Raw genomic sequence first — 19856 nt, forward strand, 5'->3', positions numbered from 1 at the left:
ATGTAACCGACAAACTCCTCAGTCCTCACGATCCTGCCCTTTTTGCCGTTCAAACTCTGTAATTCCATTGGGAAACTTGCATCACATGAAGCCACACATTTGTTTCTCCATCTCAAACCCCTCTCGTCATTCTTCCACCTTCCAACCCCCACTTCACACCATCCCCTTCAAACCCCCCTCCTCACCCCTGTTCATTCCACATCCAAATACATCCTCCACCCCCCCCCCACACACAATAACGTCACTAATTACCCCATTAACTCTTCTCCTTTTGTGTTAACTGGCGTTATCAGAGCCGCGAGGCTCTAGAAAATTCCACACACCCAAGGTTATTGGCTGCAGCCAAATACAAAATAAAATAAAATAAAAATACTTGGGACATGAAACTGTTTGCCCCATTTCCTTTATGAAATTTAAGACCGATTTAGAGTCGAGTGTACATCTGGCTCAGTTGGTAAAGTGTATCCAGCACCCCTGATCAGGGCATACACTGATGGGTGTATCCAAAGATCCTAAATTGGTTATTACATCTTAACCAGGTTTCTTGAATACAGATTATATCCAGTTTGGATGTGAGATCGCTGATGAAGTTATTAAACTCTGGCACATGAGCAGCTAAGCTTTTTGCGTTCCATTGGATAATTTTCATTAAGCAGCAGGGGAATCCTGGGAGTGTTTGGAGTCTGCCCCTCTGTGTTTTTGGCCTGATTGGCTGAATTTTTTATTGCCTTGGAAGAAAACCCCACCCAGCCCAAATGTCGACGGCTGCAGCGGAAATAATATTGATTTTCTCCGATTTTTTTTTTTGTTGTTGCTTGAGCTGTAAGACTTACTAGTTCGGTGATAAAATCCAATGAACCCCATTTTTGTCATATACATATCCGCGTCAGTGATTGTACTGAGTGGAATTCTGTATCGTTCATCTCAGTCTGAACTCACACCGATTTAGTTAGTACATAAACCGGGCCCTCAGTTTTGGTCTTGCTCCTAACCACATTTACTGGGGTCTAAATTTTGGGGACCATTAGGATAGCCTCAGCATCAGATAGCTTCCCCTGCATCTTCACAAGTTGGATCTGGGAAGTTCTTTGGAATTCAGGACATCCTCTGAAGTCTGCACTGTGGTCCCCACCACAATTAGCACAAGACAGTTTTTCACCGATGCAGCTTCCATGTTCGTGCTCTCCATTACTATTTGCTGCAGCGTTGTTTGCCCCTACATGCTGGAGCAGTATGACCGAACTTTTGGCACTTGTCACATCTTAAGGTAGCTGGAATGTATTCCCATACAGCAAAGGCTTGATGCCCCAGGAAAACTTTTAGGGGAAGGACTGGGTTGCCAAAGGGCAAATCCACTGATGTGGTATTGACTTTGACCCCCATCCCTGACCGTGGTGAGATGGCGGGCATAAACAACTCCCACATCCGCTAAATGGCTCTTGATATCATCAATTTCAATGGAGGGATCAATCCCATCAATGCCTCCTCGACTCTTCCTCAGATACCTCGGAATCTGACACGAGACCCAGATCCCACCAAAATATGAGGCTCTCAACACAGTCTCCCATTGAGTGACTCATTTACCCTTAATGAAAAGGTCACCGGATCTGAGCATTTTGGCGCTGCTGGACACATCTCCAATTTTTTTTTTAATCATTGCGGTCATTTTAATTGGGTTTTCAGAGCTTAAGGGGTTAGAGCCATCGGAGGCTGAAAGTATGACCAATAATTTGGCATGGTGCTCGTCAGGGATAGAGGTGGCCTTAACCGCTTTAGGAGGTTCCAACTCATCGATACTCTCCCGCCGTGGTCGGCCCCTCTGCCTAATTCGATTAACCGACCAAGATGAACCCTCGTCATCTTCGCCAGACACGTTGAACATCCTTAATCACCTCCTCCCGGCACCCTGGAAGATTAACTTGGGCGAAGCACATGGAAGTGGTTACCACCCATATTTTAGGGCATACAATGACTTCAGTGGCATTTTTGAAAGTCACAAAGACTACTACTGCTCATGAAATTTGGTTCATTGCACAGTGTTCCATAGGACCTTAAAATATATAGGTTCATGGGTCTATGATGTATATTACTGAATCTACAGGATTTTTATTGAAGATACATGCCCAGTATTGGCCTTTTTTCTTGTTTCACCTTAAAATATGACATATATATTAGACCATGCACAAATATAACATATAAAACATTCCATATGAAATTCCTCATCTAATCAAAAGGTCGCCCACCGTCTGAGAAAATCAGCATTTGTCGGTCAGTGGTGGATTCGCATGATATTTGCACATTCTGCCATATTTTTATTTTTTCTTGTTTTATTGCCCTTTTAGAGCCTGGGACTATGAAATCCCTTTACAAAATGACTAGTTTATCAACAACTCATATTTACGGTCATAAATTATTAAACTTATTACCAATATAATCAATGTAAAAAAAAAATTGATACGATCCGGGTGGATACTTAATTACCGCGGTTTGACCGAACTTTCCAACCCAAATGTCCGACTGCATGTTATGTTTTTAAAAAAAATGCTTTTATTCTTCTGTGCATCAGATTTTCAAGAAAATTTATTTACAAATGGGGCACAGTGATATAGATATAATAGTATAAAAAAAGTATTGAAAACATGCATGGCTTTGGTTTAGAGCAATTTTGCATTTTTGTCTGACTGCACGTCACACTTTTTTGAATTTGATTAAAAAACATTAATTTTTTTTAAATAAATATATTATTAATTTAGAAGTAAGAAGGCAGTTAAAACAGTTTTGGAGAATTTAGAGAGCTTTTTGTTACTCCCAGAATTGATTGAATTTAAAATTTACGTCCAAGAATTTGTTCGATAAATCTTCTCTCTTTTAGTGCTTTTCAGCATCTGACAGTCACTGAATAGAGCAGAAATAAAAAATAGGGATGTATTATTTCTTAATAATCCCAGAAATTGGTATTTTGATTATTAGATAAGTTGCTAGAATAAGTTACGTACTATAACCTTCATTTATTTTGCCAAAAAAGAAAAATTAGGTTATTTCATTGAAAACTCGCAAAACCATCAGAATAGGTACCCTTTCTTCTCAAAGTATAAATATATATATAATTAAGCAATACGGTTTTTTGTTCTGAACTCAGTTAGACTTTCACTTTCAGGAAAATGTAGTGAGAAGGCAATGGAACAATCTTCATTTTTTGACATTTTTGAAACAGAGTGGTAACCATTTCCATGCGCTTGGCCCTTGGCCAATTGAGCTGAGAATCGACCGAAACACAAGCAAACCACGATATGGAATACCGGAAAAAGTCGACGCGCCCTCGACGCTCAAACTCGTCCTGTCACAAGGTCCGCCCAAACTCCAAGAAGCACTCCTTGGTTGTTGTTGTTGTTGTTGTTGTTTTTTTTTTCTTTTCTTTTTTTCTTGCCCCGTTCACTCATAACATGCACACTATGATTATACAATGGCTCCTCCGCGTGTGCGAATCACCCTGGAAGTGTATAAACTTCTTTCTTTTATTAAATTATTTCCTGCAAAACTCCCCCAATAAAACCCAATCATTGACGCAGCGATTGCCATCATAGTGAGATAAACAACACCTGCTCGTCGGGTGGAATTTTAAATAAACCCATAAAACCGGTAGAATGAATGATAGAACGAATAAATGAATGAATGAATAAATAAATCGAGCTGTTCTACCAACAATGAACAAATCGAAGACAGGTGTTTCTAATCTTTAAATACCGTACAGAACGACATGATATAAAAATCTCTGATACCCTCTGTGCCTTAAGATACCCGGTTCCGAGTGAAGTGATCTGCGATAGTCATGCCGCCACTCACACGTGCTCGTCTTCGTGCTCCGTTCGCTCTCTGAGCGGTACCCGTGACGTCATTCGCTTCTTCGATTTCAATGTTATTATGTCACGATCTCAAAAGGAAACTCCGATTATATTTGCTGCGTTGTTGTTAGAAGGAATAAGACATCTCATGACACGTTATTGACAAAAAAAAATAAATGAAGGATAATATTGAAGGAAATGTGACGTCATTTCCTGTTTGAAATTCTTACCGGAAAGCAGTCGAAATTATGAAATAAGTTATTGCTCATTTTACAATTCTGTTTTTCTTCGTCTGTTTAAAAAACAAACAAAATAAAATTACGCTTACACAGTACAGCACATTATTAATAGGAAAATATAATTAACCAGACTTTTTTTTTTAGTATGTTGTGTTCAGAGAAAGTAAGCCTGGGAGGTGTATTAGCACAATGTGCTGTATGCAATATTACTTCAATCGTCCACTTATAGATAAAAAAAAATAAAAACATGAGGATGCCGTCATGTAAAAAAAAAAAAACCAACTGTTGAGAAATAATAATAATAAAACTAATACTATAAGGGTTCGTTGAGACGGTTGTGCTTGCGCCTTTTTCAGTGTCGGCGATGGAGTCGGCATTAGACGCTGTTTTACCCTTAACTGTGGGTGGTTGTTCATACAAGGCTCGATTGGAGTCTCTCACGAGGTTCCCTGACTCCATGCTTGCTGTGATGTTCAGTGGTCGATTTCCTCTACGAAGAGACGCCGCAGGTTCACGCAGCTCTACTTCCTGTACACTGTACAATATTAACCCCACTGTATTTACTTTACTTGTACCTCAACCCACGGGATTACTGTACCTGATGTACAACCAACTCCACTGCATATCACCGTGCTCATGTTAACCCCTGACTGTATTGCGTGGATTACGAGGAGATTCTTGTGCGCAGGAGGAGGCCATTCGGCCCAACGTGCCTGCGCCACACCAATACTCGATTTAATAAATAAATCCCTCAATACCCCTCCCCCCTCCCTTCGTGTGCAGCTTCTTGGCTGCTGTTTGCATCGTTGGTGAGGGGCGCGGCTTTGCCGCTGATGCAGTGCCCCTGTTGCCATGACACTGGTGCTCATTTCGTCGACCTCGGAAGGATGACGGGCTGAGTCAACCTCCTGGTGTTAATTCAGCGGTTAACGGGGTTCGAACTCAGGACCCGAGGATCCCCAGCCGCCACCACCCTAACTACTCTAACCACGAAGCTAACAGGAGGCTTATTCGGTATTAACATCAGGTGTGGTTGACTCAGCCTGTCATACTTCTGAGGTCCGAGTTCAAGCGTCAATATTTGCTTTTTCACCATGTATTTGAACTTTGTCTCGAAGTACTCCATTAAATTAATAACCTGTTAAATTGAAGGCTGATTTTTTTTTGGCGAATTTAAACCTTAAACGGCTTAAGAATGCATTTTGTGACGACATGCATATACACCAAACTGTTGTGGGCCGGGAGTCGGTGGCGAGGACAACCGCTAAACGGAGCAGTAGGGCCGTCTCCCACCGAACACCCGGAATCAAAAGGTCGTCACCCTGGATAACTGCGGAGTCGACGGGTCGCTTAAAGGACCGTGGTCGTCAATATTTCAACGGCGTGAGGAAGGGTCCACTTGTCTATTCCAATTTACCTAAGTACTTACACCGTCGAGCTACCGGGGAAACCACACCCTCTGCGGACTACAGTATGTCCGAACCGAGTCGCATGTACCGACTTGGGTTCGGCGTAACCGAGCGGGAATTAACAGAGCCAGGACGGACTAAATGAACACTTATAGCACAAACAGCCTCACTATTTCTCAAGCCCGCACCGTGCTGGGTCAATGGTAGAAACGACAGGCAACGAGCTGGTACATTTAACAGGGGTTTATTTATAATGGGGAGAGGGAGACAAAGAAGCAGGGTTATCCGAATAAAAGAAATGCAATTTACAATGAACACAGGCACTTAACAGTCTCGACTTACAGGATGGGCGACACACACACACACACACACACACACACACACACACACACACACACACACACACACACACACACAAACACACACACACACACACACACACACACACACACACACACACACACACACACACACACACAAAAGAAATGGGTCCGGTTGACCTTTGTTTGACCCTTCAGCTCGGGAGGGAAGGTGAGCTGAGTGTAAGAGTTCAGTTGGGCACCTTTCCACCTCGTGCAGTCTGGTTGAAACGAGCTGGTTCGGGGGGGGGGACTCGAACTCATCCTGAGGTAACTCGCCTCCTCATTGGACGGGGATGTGTCGGGGCGGCTCGGTGCCCCCCCCCCGCCCCCACCCCCCGAAGAGGCTCTGTAGTAGTTTCTGGCATTCTGGCTTCCCATTAGCTGGAGGAAACGCCCCATGCCCTTCTTCGGAGCGGAGCCTTGATCTGAGGTGATGGAGGCTCCGCCACGCCTTCAGCCAATAACACGTGGGTAATGGAGTCGGTGTGCGAAGGTTTGGTTGGGTGGCGGAATGAAGCAGGTGGTGTTGTTTTTGTTGGATATTAAAAAAAACTAACTACAAAATAACTCGCAGCGCACACATGAAATTCCCGTTAGACACAGGGGATGGATTCTAACTATACACATACTTGTCAAAATAACTAAGCTTTGGGACTGCTGTCTGTATGCAAAAGGCTTCCAAATCCATAACAATACTTCTGAGGTCGGCAAAATGAGTACCAGTGTACTGGTGATGGAGGGCACAGCATCAGCGGCACAGCTGCTCCAACAGAAAATGATACAACTGGCAGTCACCGGTTTGACTCGGCTATTGTTAATAAACTGAACTGAAAGAGTAATACAAGGAAAGTAATTACCTCCGTCACCGAAACTGGATGGAGGTGAAGTTTTCACCTCTCTCTGACTTTGAACAGGAAAGCTCAAAAAGGTGTGGACTGATTCAGATGAAACTTTGTGGATTAGTTGGTTAGGTGACAAGAACAAGCCAATTAAATTTTGGTTCAGGTCCGAATCCAGATCCGGCCAATCTGTGGGATACAAAACGTAAACCAATCAGCCTGGTGGAGGTATGTGCTCCATCGAGTGCCCTTCTAGTTTTGAAATGTCATCAACATATGTACTTATTATGGCATCTGAAATGTTTTAATGTTCATAAGGACATTCTGTTTTTGTTTTATTCGGCTGTAATCCAATGTGTTGTTACATTTTGTCGTATTTTATGGTATAATTCGATAAAATAATGAGGACAGCAAAGTAAGGTGATTGGTAAGGATGTTAAATATTTAGAAGTTTTATGTAAGGATGGTATAGTGTAGTAAATCTCAGATTATTATTGACGATGTGAATCACCCTCTCCATCCTTGTTTCGTCTTACATCGGTCAGGAAGAATTTCACTTCCACGGGTTAACACTCAGTAGTTTTATTTTTTTTAATGTTTTGCTTTGTGCTATGAGGCAACACAATGACTCCTTTTTGTGGATGAGTCTCATGAACATGTTACTGTTAGAGATTTGCTGTGTTTGAATTATTAATTTGGTATTTACAAAGAAAATATATATATATATATATATATATATTTATATATGTGGTGATGTTTTTATGACATGTTTTTTTTACCCTCGCCGAAGGAGAGGATATTGCATTTGGATCTGTTTGTTTGTTTGTCTATTTGTTTGTCTGCACATAACTTTAGTGTTTTTCACTGCAATCTCTTGTCGGATTGAGACAAAATTTTCACCATTTGGAGGGACTACTCATGTAGAATGTTCTAATGATAATTATGTCGCCATAGGTCACGTAGCGTGGCAGCCATATTGGAAAAATGGAAAAACCTTGGACCTCTGTATCTCCGAAACTGCTATATACCGGTATATCGATATTATTATTTAAAAAAAATTGTTTTATACAAGTTTCGAAAATACACAATGGAACAATGGTCCATTACCTATTCATACATGGCGTACACATCATTGACAGTAATTTTTCAAAGTATTCCCACATGAGGTTTCCCAAAGTATTCCCACAAAGTATTCCCATTGGAAATCGACACAAGTCGAGAATCGAGATCCACCGTGGAACGCTGTACCGGTATCGCTTTCATACTGGTGTTGCTGTCGCAGATCACCGACTCGGCACAGGGTTTCTAAAGCACACCAGATTCATATGAATAACCAATTGACAATTGCTTTAAATCGGTCAGGAAGAATTTCACTTCCACGGGTTAACACTCAGTAGTTTTATAAATAAAAAAAAACTTGCCATGGGGGCAAAGAAAAGTACGATTGCTTGTACGGAGGCGATGAGCTCAGATGCTGAAGTTTAAAAGTTAAAACCGACTGCACTTACATCTTGGTATGTCTCGACATCATACGTTTCACCGTTCATGTTCCATGCTTACTCGAGACACCGAGTGCATCAGAGCTTTTTGTCTGGGATTTATCATGTCTGGGATTTAAAGATTACAAACACCTTTCTTCAATTCGTTGGTGATATACCGGGTTTTTTTTTTCATGCTGATCTTTTTTTTGGCATTCCAGTATATTCTGAATTCCAATACCGGTATATCGATATGAAACATTATATTGATATAACCGGTATATTAATATTTCGTCGAACTCTAATATTCATGAAATAGAGGACCGTCTGTCCTGAAGCTCCAAGAGATCAGGAGCAACAGTCACTTAAACCTCCCGCAGGCCCCCTCAGACCCTGAATTTTTTAATGCAATGAACAAACTGTGGTACATCAAAGGTGATGAAGGTTGTTAAGTTTCATTGAAATTCTTTGTGTAGTTCGGAGAAGAGAGCAAATAACTATTTTGGGGGGTTTAGACCCCCCACCACCTCCCAGTGGACTCCCTCACGAAGCGCAGATTTGGATGGGGTTGACACACTTTGTTACATCATGGGTGATGAAGGTTTTGGTAAAGTTTCATCGAAATTGTTTCTGTAGTTTCGGAGAAGAGAGCAAATATCTATCTTGGGGGGGGGGGTCAAAACCCCCCTGTTGACCCGCTTCATGAGCGTGGATTTTGATGTGGTCTGGAAGGGGGTGCTGAGGGGGCTGCAGCACAGCACCCCCTAGTTGCGGGCAGGAGGAGCACAGTCACCTCCTGCCTGCAAAAAAGTCTTTTTTATATTAAATATATATCTTCTTCTTCCTCTTTCGGCTTGCTCCCGTTAGGGGTCGCCACAGCGGACCAACTGTCTCCATTTTGCTCTATCCTCCACAACTTCCATTGACACTCCAACCACCCGCATGTCCGCCCTCACCGCATCCATGAACCTCTTCTTTGGCCTTCCTCTTCTCCTCCTGCCTAGCGGCTCCATCCTCAGCATCCTTCTCCCGATATACTCCGCTTCCCTCCTGTGCACATGTCCAAACCATCTCAATCTCGCCTCTCTCACTTTGTCTCCAAACCGTCCTACCTGCGCTGTCCCTCTAATATACTCATTTCTTATCCTGTCCATCCTCGTCACTCCCAACGAGAATCACAGCATCTTTAACTCTGCCACCTCCAGCTCTGCTTCCTGTCTTTTTGTTAGCACCACCGCCTCCAAACCATACAACATAGCTGGTCTCACTACCATCTTATATGCTTTCCCCTTCACTCTTGCAGCTACCCTTCTGTCACAAATCACTCCTGCAACTCTTCTCCACCCACTCCATCCTGCCTGCACTCTCTTTTTCACTTCTCTCCCACACTCTCCGTTACTTTGGACAGTTGATCCCAAGTATTTAAACCCATCCACCTTCCCCACCTCAACTCCTTGCAACCGCACCATACCACCACCCTCTCTCTCATTTACGCACATGAACTCCATCTTACTCCGACTGACTATCATTCCCCTTCTCTCCAGTGCGTATCTCCACTTCTCAAGGCTCGATTCAGCCTGCTCCCTACTCTCCCGACCGATCATGATGTCATCCGCGAACGTCATAGTCCATGGAAACTCCCGTCTGATCTCGTCCGTTAACCTGTCCATCACCATTGCAAACAGGAAAGGGCTCAGAGTCGATCCTTGGTGCAATCCCACTTTGATCTTAAACCTGTCCGTCATTCCTACCGCACACCTCACCGCTGTCACACTGTCCTCATACATATCCTGCACGATCCTCACATACTTCTCCACCACTCCTGACTTCCTCATACAATACCACAACTCCTCTCTTGGCACCCTATCATAAGCTTTCTCTAAATCCACAAACACACAATGTAACTCCTTCTGGCCTTCCCTATACTTCTCCATCAACATTCTCAAAGCAAACATCGCATCAGTGGTGCTCTTTCCTGGCATAAACCCATATTGCTGCTCACAGATCGTCACCTCTCCTCTCAACCGAGCTTCCACTACTCTTTCCCACAACTTCATGGTGTGGCTTAACAACTTTATCCCTCTGTAATTTCCACAGCTCTACACATCACCCTTGTTCTTGAAAATCGGAACCAGTACACTTAATCTCCACTCTTCCAGGATCCTCTCACTTTCCAAGACTTTATTAAACAATCTGGTTAACAACCCCACTGCCATCTCTCCTAAGCACTTCCATGCCTCCACTGGTATACCATCTGGGCGAACCGCCTTTTTACTTTTCATCTTCTTCATAGCAGTCCTCACTTCATCCTTACTGATCCACCCCACTTCCAGATTCACTATCTCCACCTCTTCCAACCTTCTCTCTCTCTCATTTTCTTCATTCATCAGCTCCTCAAAGTACTCCATCCACCTTCTCAACACACTCTCCTCGCTCATCAGCACATTCCCATTTGCGTCCTTTATCACCCGAAGCTGCAGCACATCCTTCCCAGCTCGGTCCCTCTGTCTTGCCAATCGGTATAAATCCTTTTCCCCTTCTTTTGTATCCAACGTCTCATACAGCTCGTCATATGCCTTTTCCTTGGCCTTAGCCACCTCTCTTTTTGCTTTTCGCCACCACTCCTTGTATGCCTGCCGACTTTCTTCATCTCTCTGACTATCCCACTTCTTTTGTGCCAACCCCTTCTTCCTTATACTTACCTGTACTTCCTCGTTCCACCACCAAGTCTCCTCATCTTCCTTCCTCTGTCCAGATGTCACACCAAGTACCTTCCTAGCTATCTCCCTCACAACTTCTGCTGTAGTTGCCCAATCATCCCACCCATCTTTACCACCATCCAATGCCTGTCTCACCTCCTCCCTAAATTTCACACAACAGTCTTCCTCCTTCAGCTTCCACCATCTGGTCCTTGGTTCAGCCTTCACTCTCTTCCTCAACCTCACCTCCAAAATCATCCTACAGACCACCAATCGGTGCTGTCGAGCTACACTCTCCCCTGCCACAACCTTACAGTCACTAATCTCTTTCAGGTTGCATCTCCTGCTTAAGATGTAATCCACCTGTGTGCACTTTCCTCCACTCTTGTACGTCACCTTGTGTTCCTCCTTCTTCTTGAAATACGTGTTTACCACTGCCATTTCCATTCTTTTTGCAAACTCTACCACCATTTGCCCTTCCACATTTCTCTTGTTGAGACCGTACCTCCCCATCACCTCCTCATCCTCTTTATTCCCTTCCCCAACATGTCCATTGAAATCTGCTCCAATCACCACTCTTTCATCCTTGGATACACTCTCCACCACTTCATCTAACTCACTCCAGAAATCTTCTTTATACTCCATCTCACACCCCATATGTGGGGCATATGCACTGATGACATTCATAATCACCCCTTCAATTTCAAACTTCACACTCATCACTCGGTCAGACACCCTCCTCACCTCCAATACCCTCTTGACATGATCTTCCTTCAGGATTATCCCGACACCATTTCTCCTCCCATCCACACCATGGTAGAACAGTTTGAAACCACCTCCAATGCTCCTCGCCTTACTCCCCATCCACTTGGTCTCTTGTACACACAGTATGTCCACCTTTTTTCTTTCCATCATATCAGCCAACTCTCACCCTTTGCCAGTCATCGTCCCAACATTCAGAGTTCCAACTCTCACCTCCACACTTCTACCCTTCCCCCTCTCCCACTGCCTCCGGACTCGCCTTCCCCATCTCCTTCGCCCAGCAGTAACACAATTTCCACCGGTACCCCGCTGACCAACAGTACCGGTGGCGGTCGTTGGTAACCCGGGCCTCGACCGATCCGGTATGGAAATTCGTTTTGTTGTCCGCATAATGATTTGGCACAGGTTTTTACGCCGGATGCCCTTCCTGAGGCAACCCTGGTCGCCTCTTACGACACACAGGGATATGGTACACCTATTCTAACCGGGGCATACACCGGGCCCAGTACAACTGGTGCTCATTTCGCCGACCTCAGAAGGATGGCAGGCTGAATCAACCCCCTGGTGTTTTCGACTTGGTTTATATATACATATATATATATATATATATACATATATATATATATATATACATATATATATATATACATACATATACATACATACATATATTAATTCAGTGTCCCAACGGGGCTTGAACTCAGGACCTTTTAGGTCCCAAGCCACTGCTCTAACCACTGTGCCAACACCAGGCTTATATTTAAAAAAAAAAAAAAAAAAAAAAATATATATATATATATATATATATATATATATATATATATATATATATATATATATATATATATATATATATATATATATATATATATATATATATATATATACATACATACATACATACATACATACATACATACATATACATATACATATACATATACAATATAATAAATAATTTTGCTTTGGGGAAGAAAATATAAGTTAAAAAAATGTGTTTGTTAGTTTTTAGTGACCACTGATATGGAGACCTTGTTCTGGGGTTGGGGTTCACGACGACTCCAACACCATCGCTAAAATAGACAGCACCTCAGCACCCCCACTCAAAATACCTTCCCGAGCGCCTGTGGTCGGTACACCTTGGTACATCATGGGTGAAGAATGTTGCGCTCAAGTTTCATCAAAATCGTGTGTGTCGTTTTGGAGGAAACAGCAAATACCTATTTTGGGGGTTCAACCCCCTGCCTCCACCCCTCCTCCCCCGTAGACCCCTTAATGAGTACAGATTTCGATGCGACCAATACACTTTGCGACATTACATGTGATGAAGGTTGTGTTCAAGTTTCATCAAAATTGTGTTTGTCGTTTTGGGGAGAAAGTAGATACCTATTTGGTGGGGGTGGGTCGGTCAAAACAACCTTGATGAGCGCAGATTTTGATGCGGTCAATACACCTTTGTTAGGCATCAGATATGAAACTTGTGACCAAGTTTCATCAAAACCGTGTGTTTGGTTAAAGCGATAATGACTGGTGTTTTACGGACTGACTGACGACTCACCTGAGGACACTGCTCGATCGCATAACTTCACCTGACTAAAGTCCAGGTGAGCTAATAATTGATGTCGCATAATCTGGCAGCCATATTGGATTGAGTGAAAGTCTTTAAAAATAAATCTTTGTCTTGAACCGCTTCATCAATCGACATCAAATTTCATAATTACAATCTCGTAGTCATGGGGAATATATGTTTTAAATTTAAATCTGATTTGATGCACGGTGTGGCAGCCAGAATTATTTACATTTTTTGAATCTGGGTTTTTAAATTTTTTTTTTAATAAGGCTCACTTGGCTGTGCCTGGATGGGTTTAAGGGTGGAGGAGTAGCAGCTGAAATGTGAATCCAATCCAGGTTCTTCCTGATGACTTCATCTTTTCTTTTTGCTTGTTTGGGTTCCTTCTGATTACTCCAATGCAGGACTGTACCTATTTGGTCTTCCATTTGATTTGAATTGAATTAATTTTAATCCCATTCTAAATTCAGTTGAATAATAATGATAAATGTCATGGGTCAGGGTCAGGTGTCCGATCAAAGCGGGACGTCACAGATATAAATGGCCTCCTTCATAAGGAGTCTCAGATGTATTAAATTGTTTGCTGACTATGCAAAAAAATTTCAGGACTATTTTTTTGGGGAGGGGCACTTTTTTTTACTGGAATGTTTATGTTTGCCTGTTTTGACCATCTCCCTCCCCCTCCTCCACTTTTCCCTCCCACTTTGTTAGGAGGATGCATAATTGAGCGAGATGGAAAACTGTTCAAGTACATATTGGACTATTTACATGGAGAGTTTCGCCTCCCCAACGATGAAAAAACTCTCCTTGCTCTGCAGGATGAGGCTGATTATTTTGGGATACCGTATCCTTGTTCTTTGGCTGAACACCTACGCAATGAAGTTACAGCATACACGTCACAAAAATGTCTGCAAATCTCTGAGGTATGCAAGGTTGAAATTGTGGTTATCTCCCTTTTTGATTCAAGGAAATATCGGTGCTTGTATATTTCAGCTTGCTGTAAGAGAGGTCTTCTCTCATCTGTAGAACTGCCTTCCTGAGGCTGTTCTATCCCACTCTTCCTTCCAGGGCTTGAACCATGCTGTCCACCGCCATCTCGTCACACCCCCATTCCAAACGACGATATTTTCTTTCCCTATTCACCCTGCCTAACCCGTCCCTCTTGTTTACAGGTGCACGCGTGCCCCACCCTCATATCTTACACCCCCCTCTCTCTTTGTCCCGTTGTTGCCCTGCTGTCAGTTCAAACCCTCAGTCACCTCTCTCTTTCATGAGCCTATATATAGTGGGGCAGATAACAGCAATTTTTGAGAGGAATCGTGCAAATGATGATACTAGCATCAAATTTGGCACATTTGCTCTCCAGGGGATTGTAATCAAATCTGCCTGATTGGCCATTTGAAAATCCAAATTTAGAAAAAAAAAAAAAAAACTTCAAAAAAGTCAAGATCACGAATCAATGTTGGATGCTGGCTGAGATTGGTGAATGTTTCAGAAACATCATCAAAGACGTTCCAAGTCTGCCATGCAGTTTTCTTTTCTTTACCGCGGAAGGCAGACACGACGTCACATCCAGTGAACGCATGGAAGTATGGGATCCCTCGAGCTTTCTCAGGCCCTATTGCAGAAACTGCCTCATGGACTGGAATCCATCGCGCCTTGGCTCCTTGGCCAAAGGCAATCCACATGTTCTCAAGACCTAGTTCCTGTAAGGGTGGCAGTACAGATATTGCTATGACTAGTATGTCCGTGTCATTAGCCTTAATGATAATGAACTTGCTCCCATCCGTCGTTGCATCCCTGGCGTGTACAAATATTCGAGTATCAGCTTCTTTATGACAACATGGAGACACAGCATCCAGTGACTTCCTTGTGTTGCTAATGGCATCTTCTCCTTTTGTGACAATGACTGTGCTTGTCGTCTGTGCTTTACACATCTTTTCCACAAGGAAGTGAAACAGCTCAGTCTTGTTGCTGTCATCTCGAAGAAAGCTTCTCCAGTTACTTGGGGTCTTACTGGTTCCTGTCACTCTTCTTCTGATTCCTTGCCCCCTTTTCGACCTTGTCTCGGACTTCAGACTTGACTTCTTGTACACATCAAACACTACGTCCACCCTCTCGTACCTGGCACCATAGGATTCCACCTTTGGGATGATGTCTTCTTTAGCATAGTCATCAAATATCTTTGAAGTGCGTGGAGGTAGGGCATTGATTAGTGCTGAGCCGTCAATGATGACTGCATCTCCCCTTGGTTCTCCGTCTGGGATGTTCACTTGCACTTCAAGAATTTCAGGCAGCTGTGACTTCAAATTTTTTTGAAGTTTTATTTTCTTCAAATTTTTCAAAATTTGGATTTTCAAATGGCCAATCGGGCAGATTTGATCAGAAAGCCCTGCAGAACAGAAATGCCAAATTTGATGCTTGTATCATAATTTGCACAATTTTTCTACTATCTACTACACTAATATTGTCAAGAAAGGAAAACATCATTATTTTATCATGCCAAGTAAAGCATGTAATTTTTTTTCTTCATATTCCCATCACAAAACATTGCTTACTTATGTCGCTGGAAAAGTAGGAAAATGAAAACTTGATGTATTTGGCACTTGCTTTTAACTATTTAATCGATGAACCAGTTTTACCCTCGCCGAAGGAGAGAGTTGCTTTTGGGTCCATTTGTTTGTTGTTTGTCTGCACAGAACTTTTGTGTTTGTCTCCGCAACCACTTGGTGGATTGAGACTAAATTTTCACCATAGCAGCAACTACCCATGCACAATGTTTTAATCATAATTATGTCATCATAGGTCACGTGGTATGGCAGCCATGTTGGAAAAGCGGAAAAACTTTGGACCTCTGTATCCCTGAAACCGCACCAAGGAAAAAATTTAAACTTTGCACATAGCAAGTATTCCTTGTGGGGAATAAGTGTTTGTTTGTTTTTTTAATGACGTCAAAATATTTTGGCATGCTTCCTCATCTCGATCAATGAAATTTGCCACTCGCAGAACCTTCTCATGTCCTTTTTTTTTCTTCTTCTATTTTTTTCTTAAGATTGAGTGGCATAAGGCCTTCTGTGAACTCTCTTGTTTGACAAATATAATGATTAACCTTACAGCCACATTAATCTCCTTATACCAAATTTTCCTTTTTACATAGTAATTCTGTATTTCTTCTTTTGACATTTACCCCGCACACCCGAAGCGAAAAACGGGGTTAAGAAATTGGGTCATGCCCATCTGGCCGTCTGCCCCCAAACTTCAGTTTATGATCGAGGAACAACTTGATTTCAATTGAATGTTATATCTTGAATATGAGAGGGAAAACAAATCTGCAGGTTAACAGTACTGTCTCTCTGAATTTGTCCCAATCGCACATGCAGAGAGAGCGAGAGATAGACATAGACATAGACATATTTATGTCTGGCAGTCAAACAAAATTGAAAATCATTCCAAACAGGAAACTTATTATTTTTAAGGACGTCATGAAGGACACGTACACCAGGCACAAGTAACTAATGTAACGTGTTAGATAGGGTGTTGTAATTGACACTGCTTCAACAGTAATTGACACTGCTTCAACGGTAAACTTCCAGAATTATTTAATCAATTTGGCTTTTCCAATCTTTATTTTTATTTCAATTGAATTATATACTTGAACACTGTGGAACACATATTGCTTTCTTTGCACTTTCAAAACCCTTCCATTTAGCATTACTTGGTCATGTTAAATAGGGTGGTGTACAAGGCTCCTTCAATAGTGCTAAACTTCTCCAAAAATGTTTAAATGGTCTATAAAATAACGATTTTATTTTAAATTAAGTATAAACTTTAGCACTGCACAGGGTTACGTGTTCTATGAACTTTATAGTTGATTGAAGTGATTGTTGCAGCCAGCCTTGAGTGTTCACCATGTCGTGCCGGAATCGATGGCTGGTGGCCCAGTGCTGAAAGATGCTTCCCTTACATCTCAGAGGTTCTGGGTTCAAATGCACCTGAAGGATAGCAGCATTCAAGGTTTGGATTCTAAGCTTCTGGAAACTGAGCTGGGGTAAAATAATTACCATGTTGCTATTGGATTTTCGGTGAGCTCCCTGCTGGCTTATTATTGTGCTTGAGGGAGAGGGTAGTCTGCCTGCCCCGGCTTGTTTGGTCGCCATATGATGCTAGTCCACACAGTGTGGTTGACTCTTAATTCCATTATGGTAATTTGCGATCGGCATTGAAGTGCTATGAAAAACCAAAAAGGAATATAATCAACAAGCTTTATGAAAATACTTTTCTCAGTAGTCAAGTAAACAAGATAAGGCGTCCTCTGTCATTCCTCATATTTGCTTGGAAAATCAGAGTTATTCAGTCGACAAGGCCTTTGTCCTTAATTCAAATGAGTACTGCTGTTCACTACGAGCTGACACTCCAGCATCACATGTCATTCCTGGATTCTGTGGAATCTAAAGCTCTCAAAATGATTAGTTTCTCCCATGATCAGGCCGAGGTACATGGTCTGTTGCCCTCACACAGATCGGTGGTCTCTGATTTTGTACCACTTCTCCTCCAGTCTTTCCCCCTCTGCTCTGTGAGATCTTCGACCCTTCCCAAAACTCCAGGATGCACACGGTCTCCCTGTATGAACCCTCTCCTAATTAAACTGCCAAAATCCAGGCTGACTGCACACCTCAACCTCTTTGGCCCTTGCTTCTCCCATTTGTGGAATATTTCAGAGGCTATTTTATCCCTTTATTCCCTCCAGGCCTTCGAGCAGTTGGGGTACTACCATCTCATGTCATCCCTTATCCTTACCCACATTTATTACTCCCACTAAACTCTTGCTAACCAAACCCTCTTCCTCGCAGGTTGCAGTTTTTTCCTCCCTCGTTTCTCGCTTCTATTTATTACAAAAGGGTGCTAATTACTGTGAGTGAGGTATATAACACTGACATTTCAGGCATTAGCTTTTCATCTAAGTAGGAAGGTAATTGTCACCATTTGTTTCTGAAAGTTTTAAAATGTTAATAACAGGTGTATTGATGAAGTGGCTACCATCAGTTCTTTCAGGTTTTGTATGTACTAGAAACAGGTGGAACGAGTTAAATTTTCATTATTTTTGTGTCACTCTTGTGTGCAATGCAGTAAACCCTCCAATATCATGGGGGATTTGGCTCCTGGAAAATGCTGCGATAGTTAAAACCGCGATCGTGGAAACCCAGGGCCAATAGGAAGAGGGGGGTTTGGTTCCTGGACTTCGAGAAAATATCGAGGAAGATCGATGATGGCTCGAAATAAACATATTACGATTGACATAAACACATATATATATATATATATATATATGTATATATATGTATATATATATATATATATATATGTATATATATGTATATATATATATATACAGTATATATTGGTATGTTTGTGGGGTAGATGGAGGAACTTCATGGTAAAGGTAGGATTGTATCGAGTAGCATGGTCCGTGGATGAGTAGGAGACATCTCAATGTAATTTAAGTAGGGAAAACTGTCAGCTTAAGATTGTTATGTGTCACCTCACATGGAGGTGGGGGTGGGTGGTGCTGTGTTAATTAGGTAGGGTTTAAGGATAATTTCTGCCAGTGTGTGGTTGTCCCCTGTGACCTTTTCCTATGTTTTTGCATTTCCAAGACGGTGATAAAAAAGGAATTGCGTCCTTAAAACAACAACAACCAAGCTGAACGTTCTAAGCAGGCAAAAACTCCACCTCCTGCAATGACAACCAGCAAACCACGTCCCTGGGGTGGATGATGATTGGGCGTGACGTCAGAAGTTTCGGGGAGAGAATAGTGGTGTGATGTATGTGATTGGAGGCAAAAAGGATGTAGCTCGCTGGCTTCCCCTCGACACGGTGAAGAAGGCTGCACAATTCTCGTGTTCATGCTGAGGAAAATGTGCTCGCGCACTGGAGCAAGACACTAGCCATTGAATGTTCAGCTGAGTCGTGAAGTGTGTACGTTTCTGAGGAGGGAAGAAGAGTGTTCCTCGTGGCCTTATCATGGGGCCTCAGAAATCGTCTTGTCATATGGTCAAGGAGGAAGAGGGCCGTCATTATGAGCGGATCTGGTGCAAGAGAGGTACGGTCAGCATATTCGCTCGTGAAAAGAAGCTGCATGGTAGTTTCTGAGCCCTGGCGTTGAATACCACCACACGAATCCTTCACGTATGTTTCCTGCTCAGAGAGCGGCTTGGCGCCATTTTCGGGTGCGGTTTCCCACACAGTGACTACGCGGTTTTGATGATGCCAGGTCCAAAAAGGATCATTTCTGAACGAAGCTAAGTGCCAGAATAAAGTAGGGATTTTTCTTTTGTTTTATCTTTTCTCCTTGTCCGTTTTTGTGATTGTGTGTGGAGGCGCCTCAACTGGAGGCTGTAAATTACCTCATGCTTTGATTTATGTTGATTAAACCCTTCTTTATTAAGATTGCATGTGTCTGTCTATTCATTGGGGGCTCGAGTAGAAACCCGTGTGTCTCCATCTGGTAAGTACTTTTGCTGCCCTCCCGTCCCGCAAGCGCTATAATCTCCAAGGATCATGTGTTTGCCTCCAAGGGAGAACTGTTCGGCTATCCATCCAGGTCGGTCTTAACTGGCGTGGACACTACAATATATCAATAAAGTGTATACAGGGTG

The 19856-nt window shown here is 42.6% G+C and overlaps 2 protein-coding genes across 15 annotated transcripts in view; one reads left to right on the top strand and one right to left on the bottom strand.

Annotated features, from left to right (window-relative positions):
• Positions 1-3996, bottom strand: part of LOC147027939 (uncharacterized) — a 32327-nt gene extending 28331 nt beyond the window's left edge. For 8 of the 12 annotated variants that reach the window (XR_015057336.1, XR_015057335.1, XR_015057337.1 and 5 more), the window contains exon 1: positions 3844-3996. The gene's annotated coding sequence lies outside the window, so the exon portion shown is untranslated. Of the gene's footprint in view, positions 1-3299; positions 3605-3779 lie in introns of those variants that run through there. The other 4 variants (XM_085877794.1, XM_085877796.1, XM_085877795.1 and 1 more) reach the window with 3 other exon arrangements.
• Positions 3997-4402: 406 nt separating this feature from the next.
• The window catches only part of KCTD18 (potassium channel tetramerization domain containing 18), a 33028-nt gene continuing 17574 nt past the window's right edge, over positions 4403-19856 (top strand). For 2 of the 3 annotated variants that reach the window (XM_085877803.1, XM_085877805.1), the window contains exons 1-2: positions 4403-4590; positions 13912-14123. In XM_085877803.1, coding sequence (XP_085733929.1) covers positions 4446-4590; positions 13912-14123 — 357 coding nt within the window. In that variant the 5' untranslated portion in view covers positions 4403-4445. Of the gene's footprint in view, positions 4591-7645; positions 7722-13911; positions 14124-19856 lie in introns of all 3 variants that reach the window. The other variant, XM_085877804.1, reaches the window with a different exon arrangement.

Source organism: Eptatretus burgeri, chromosome 4 (assembly GCF_056783735.1).
Source record: "Eptatretus burgeri isolate ZD-2024b chromosome 4, Ebu_testis_v1, whole genome shotgun sequence".
Taxonomy (NCBI): domain Eukaryota; kingdom Metazoa; phylum Chordata; class Myxini; order Myxiniformes; family Myxinidae; genus Eptatretus; species Eptatretus burgeri.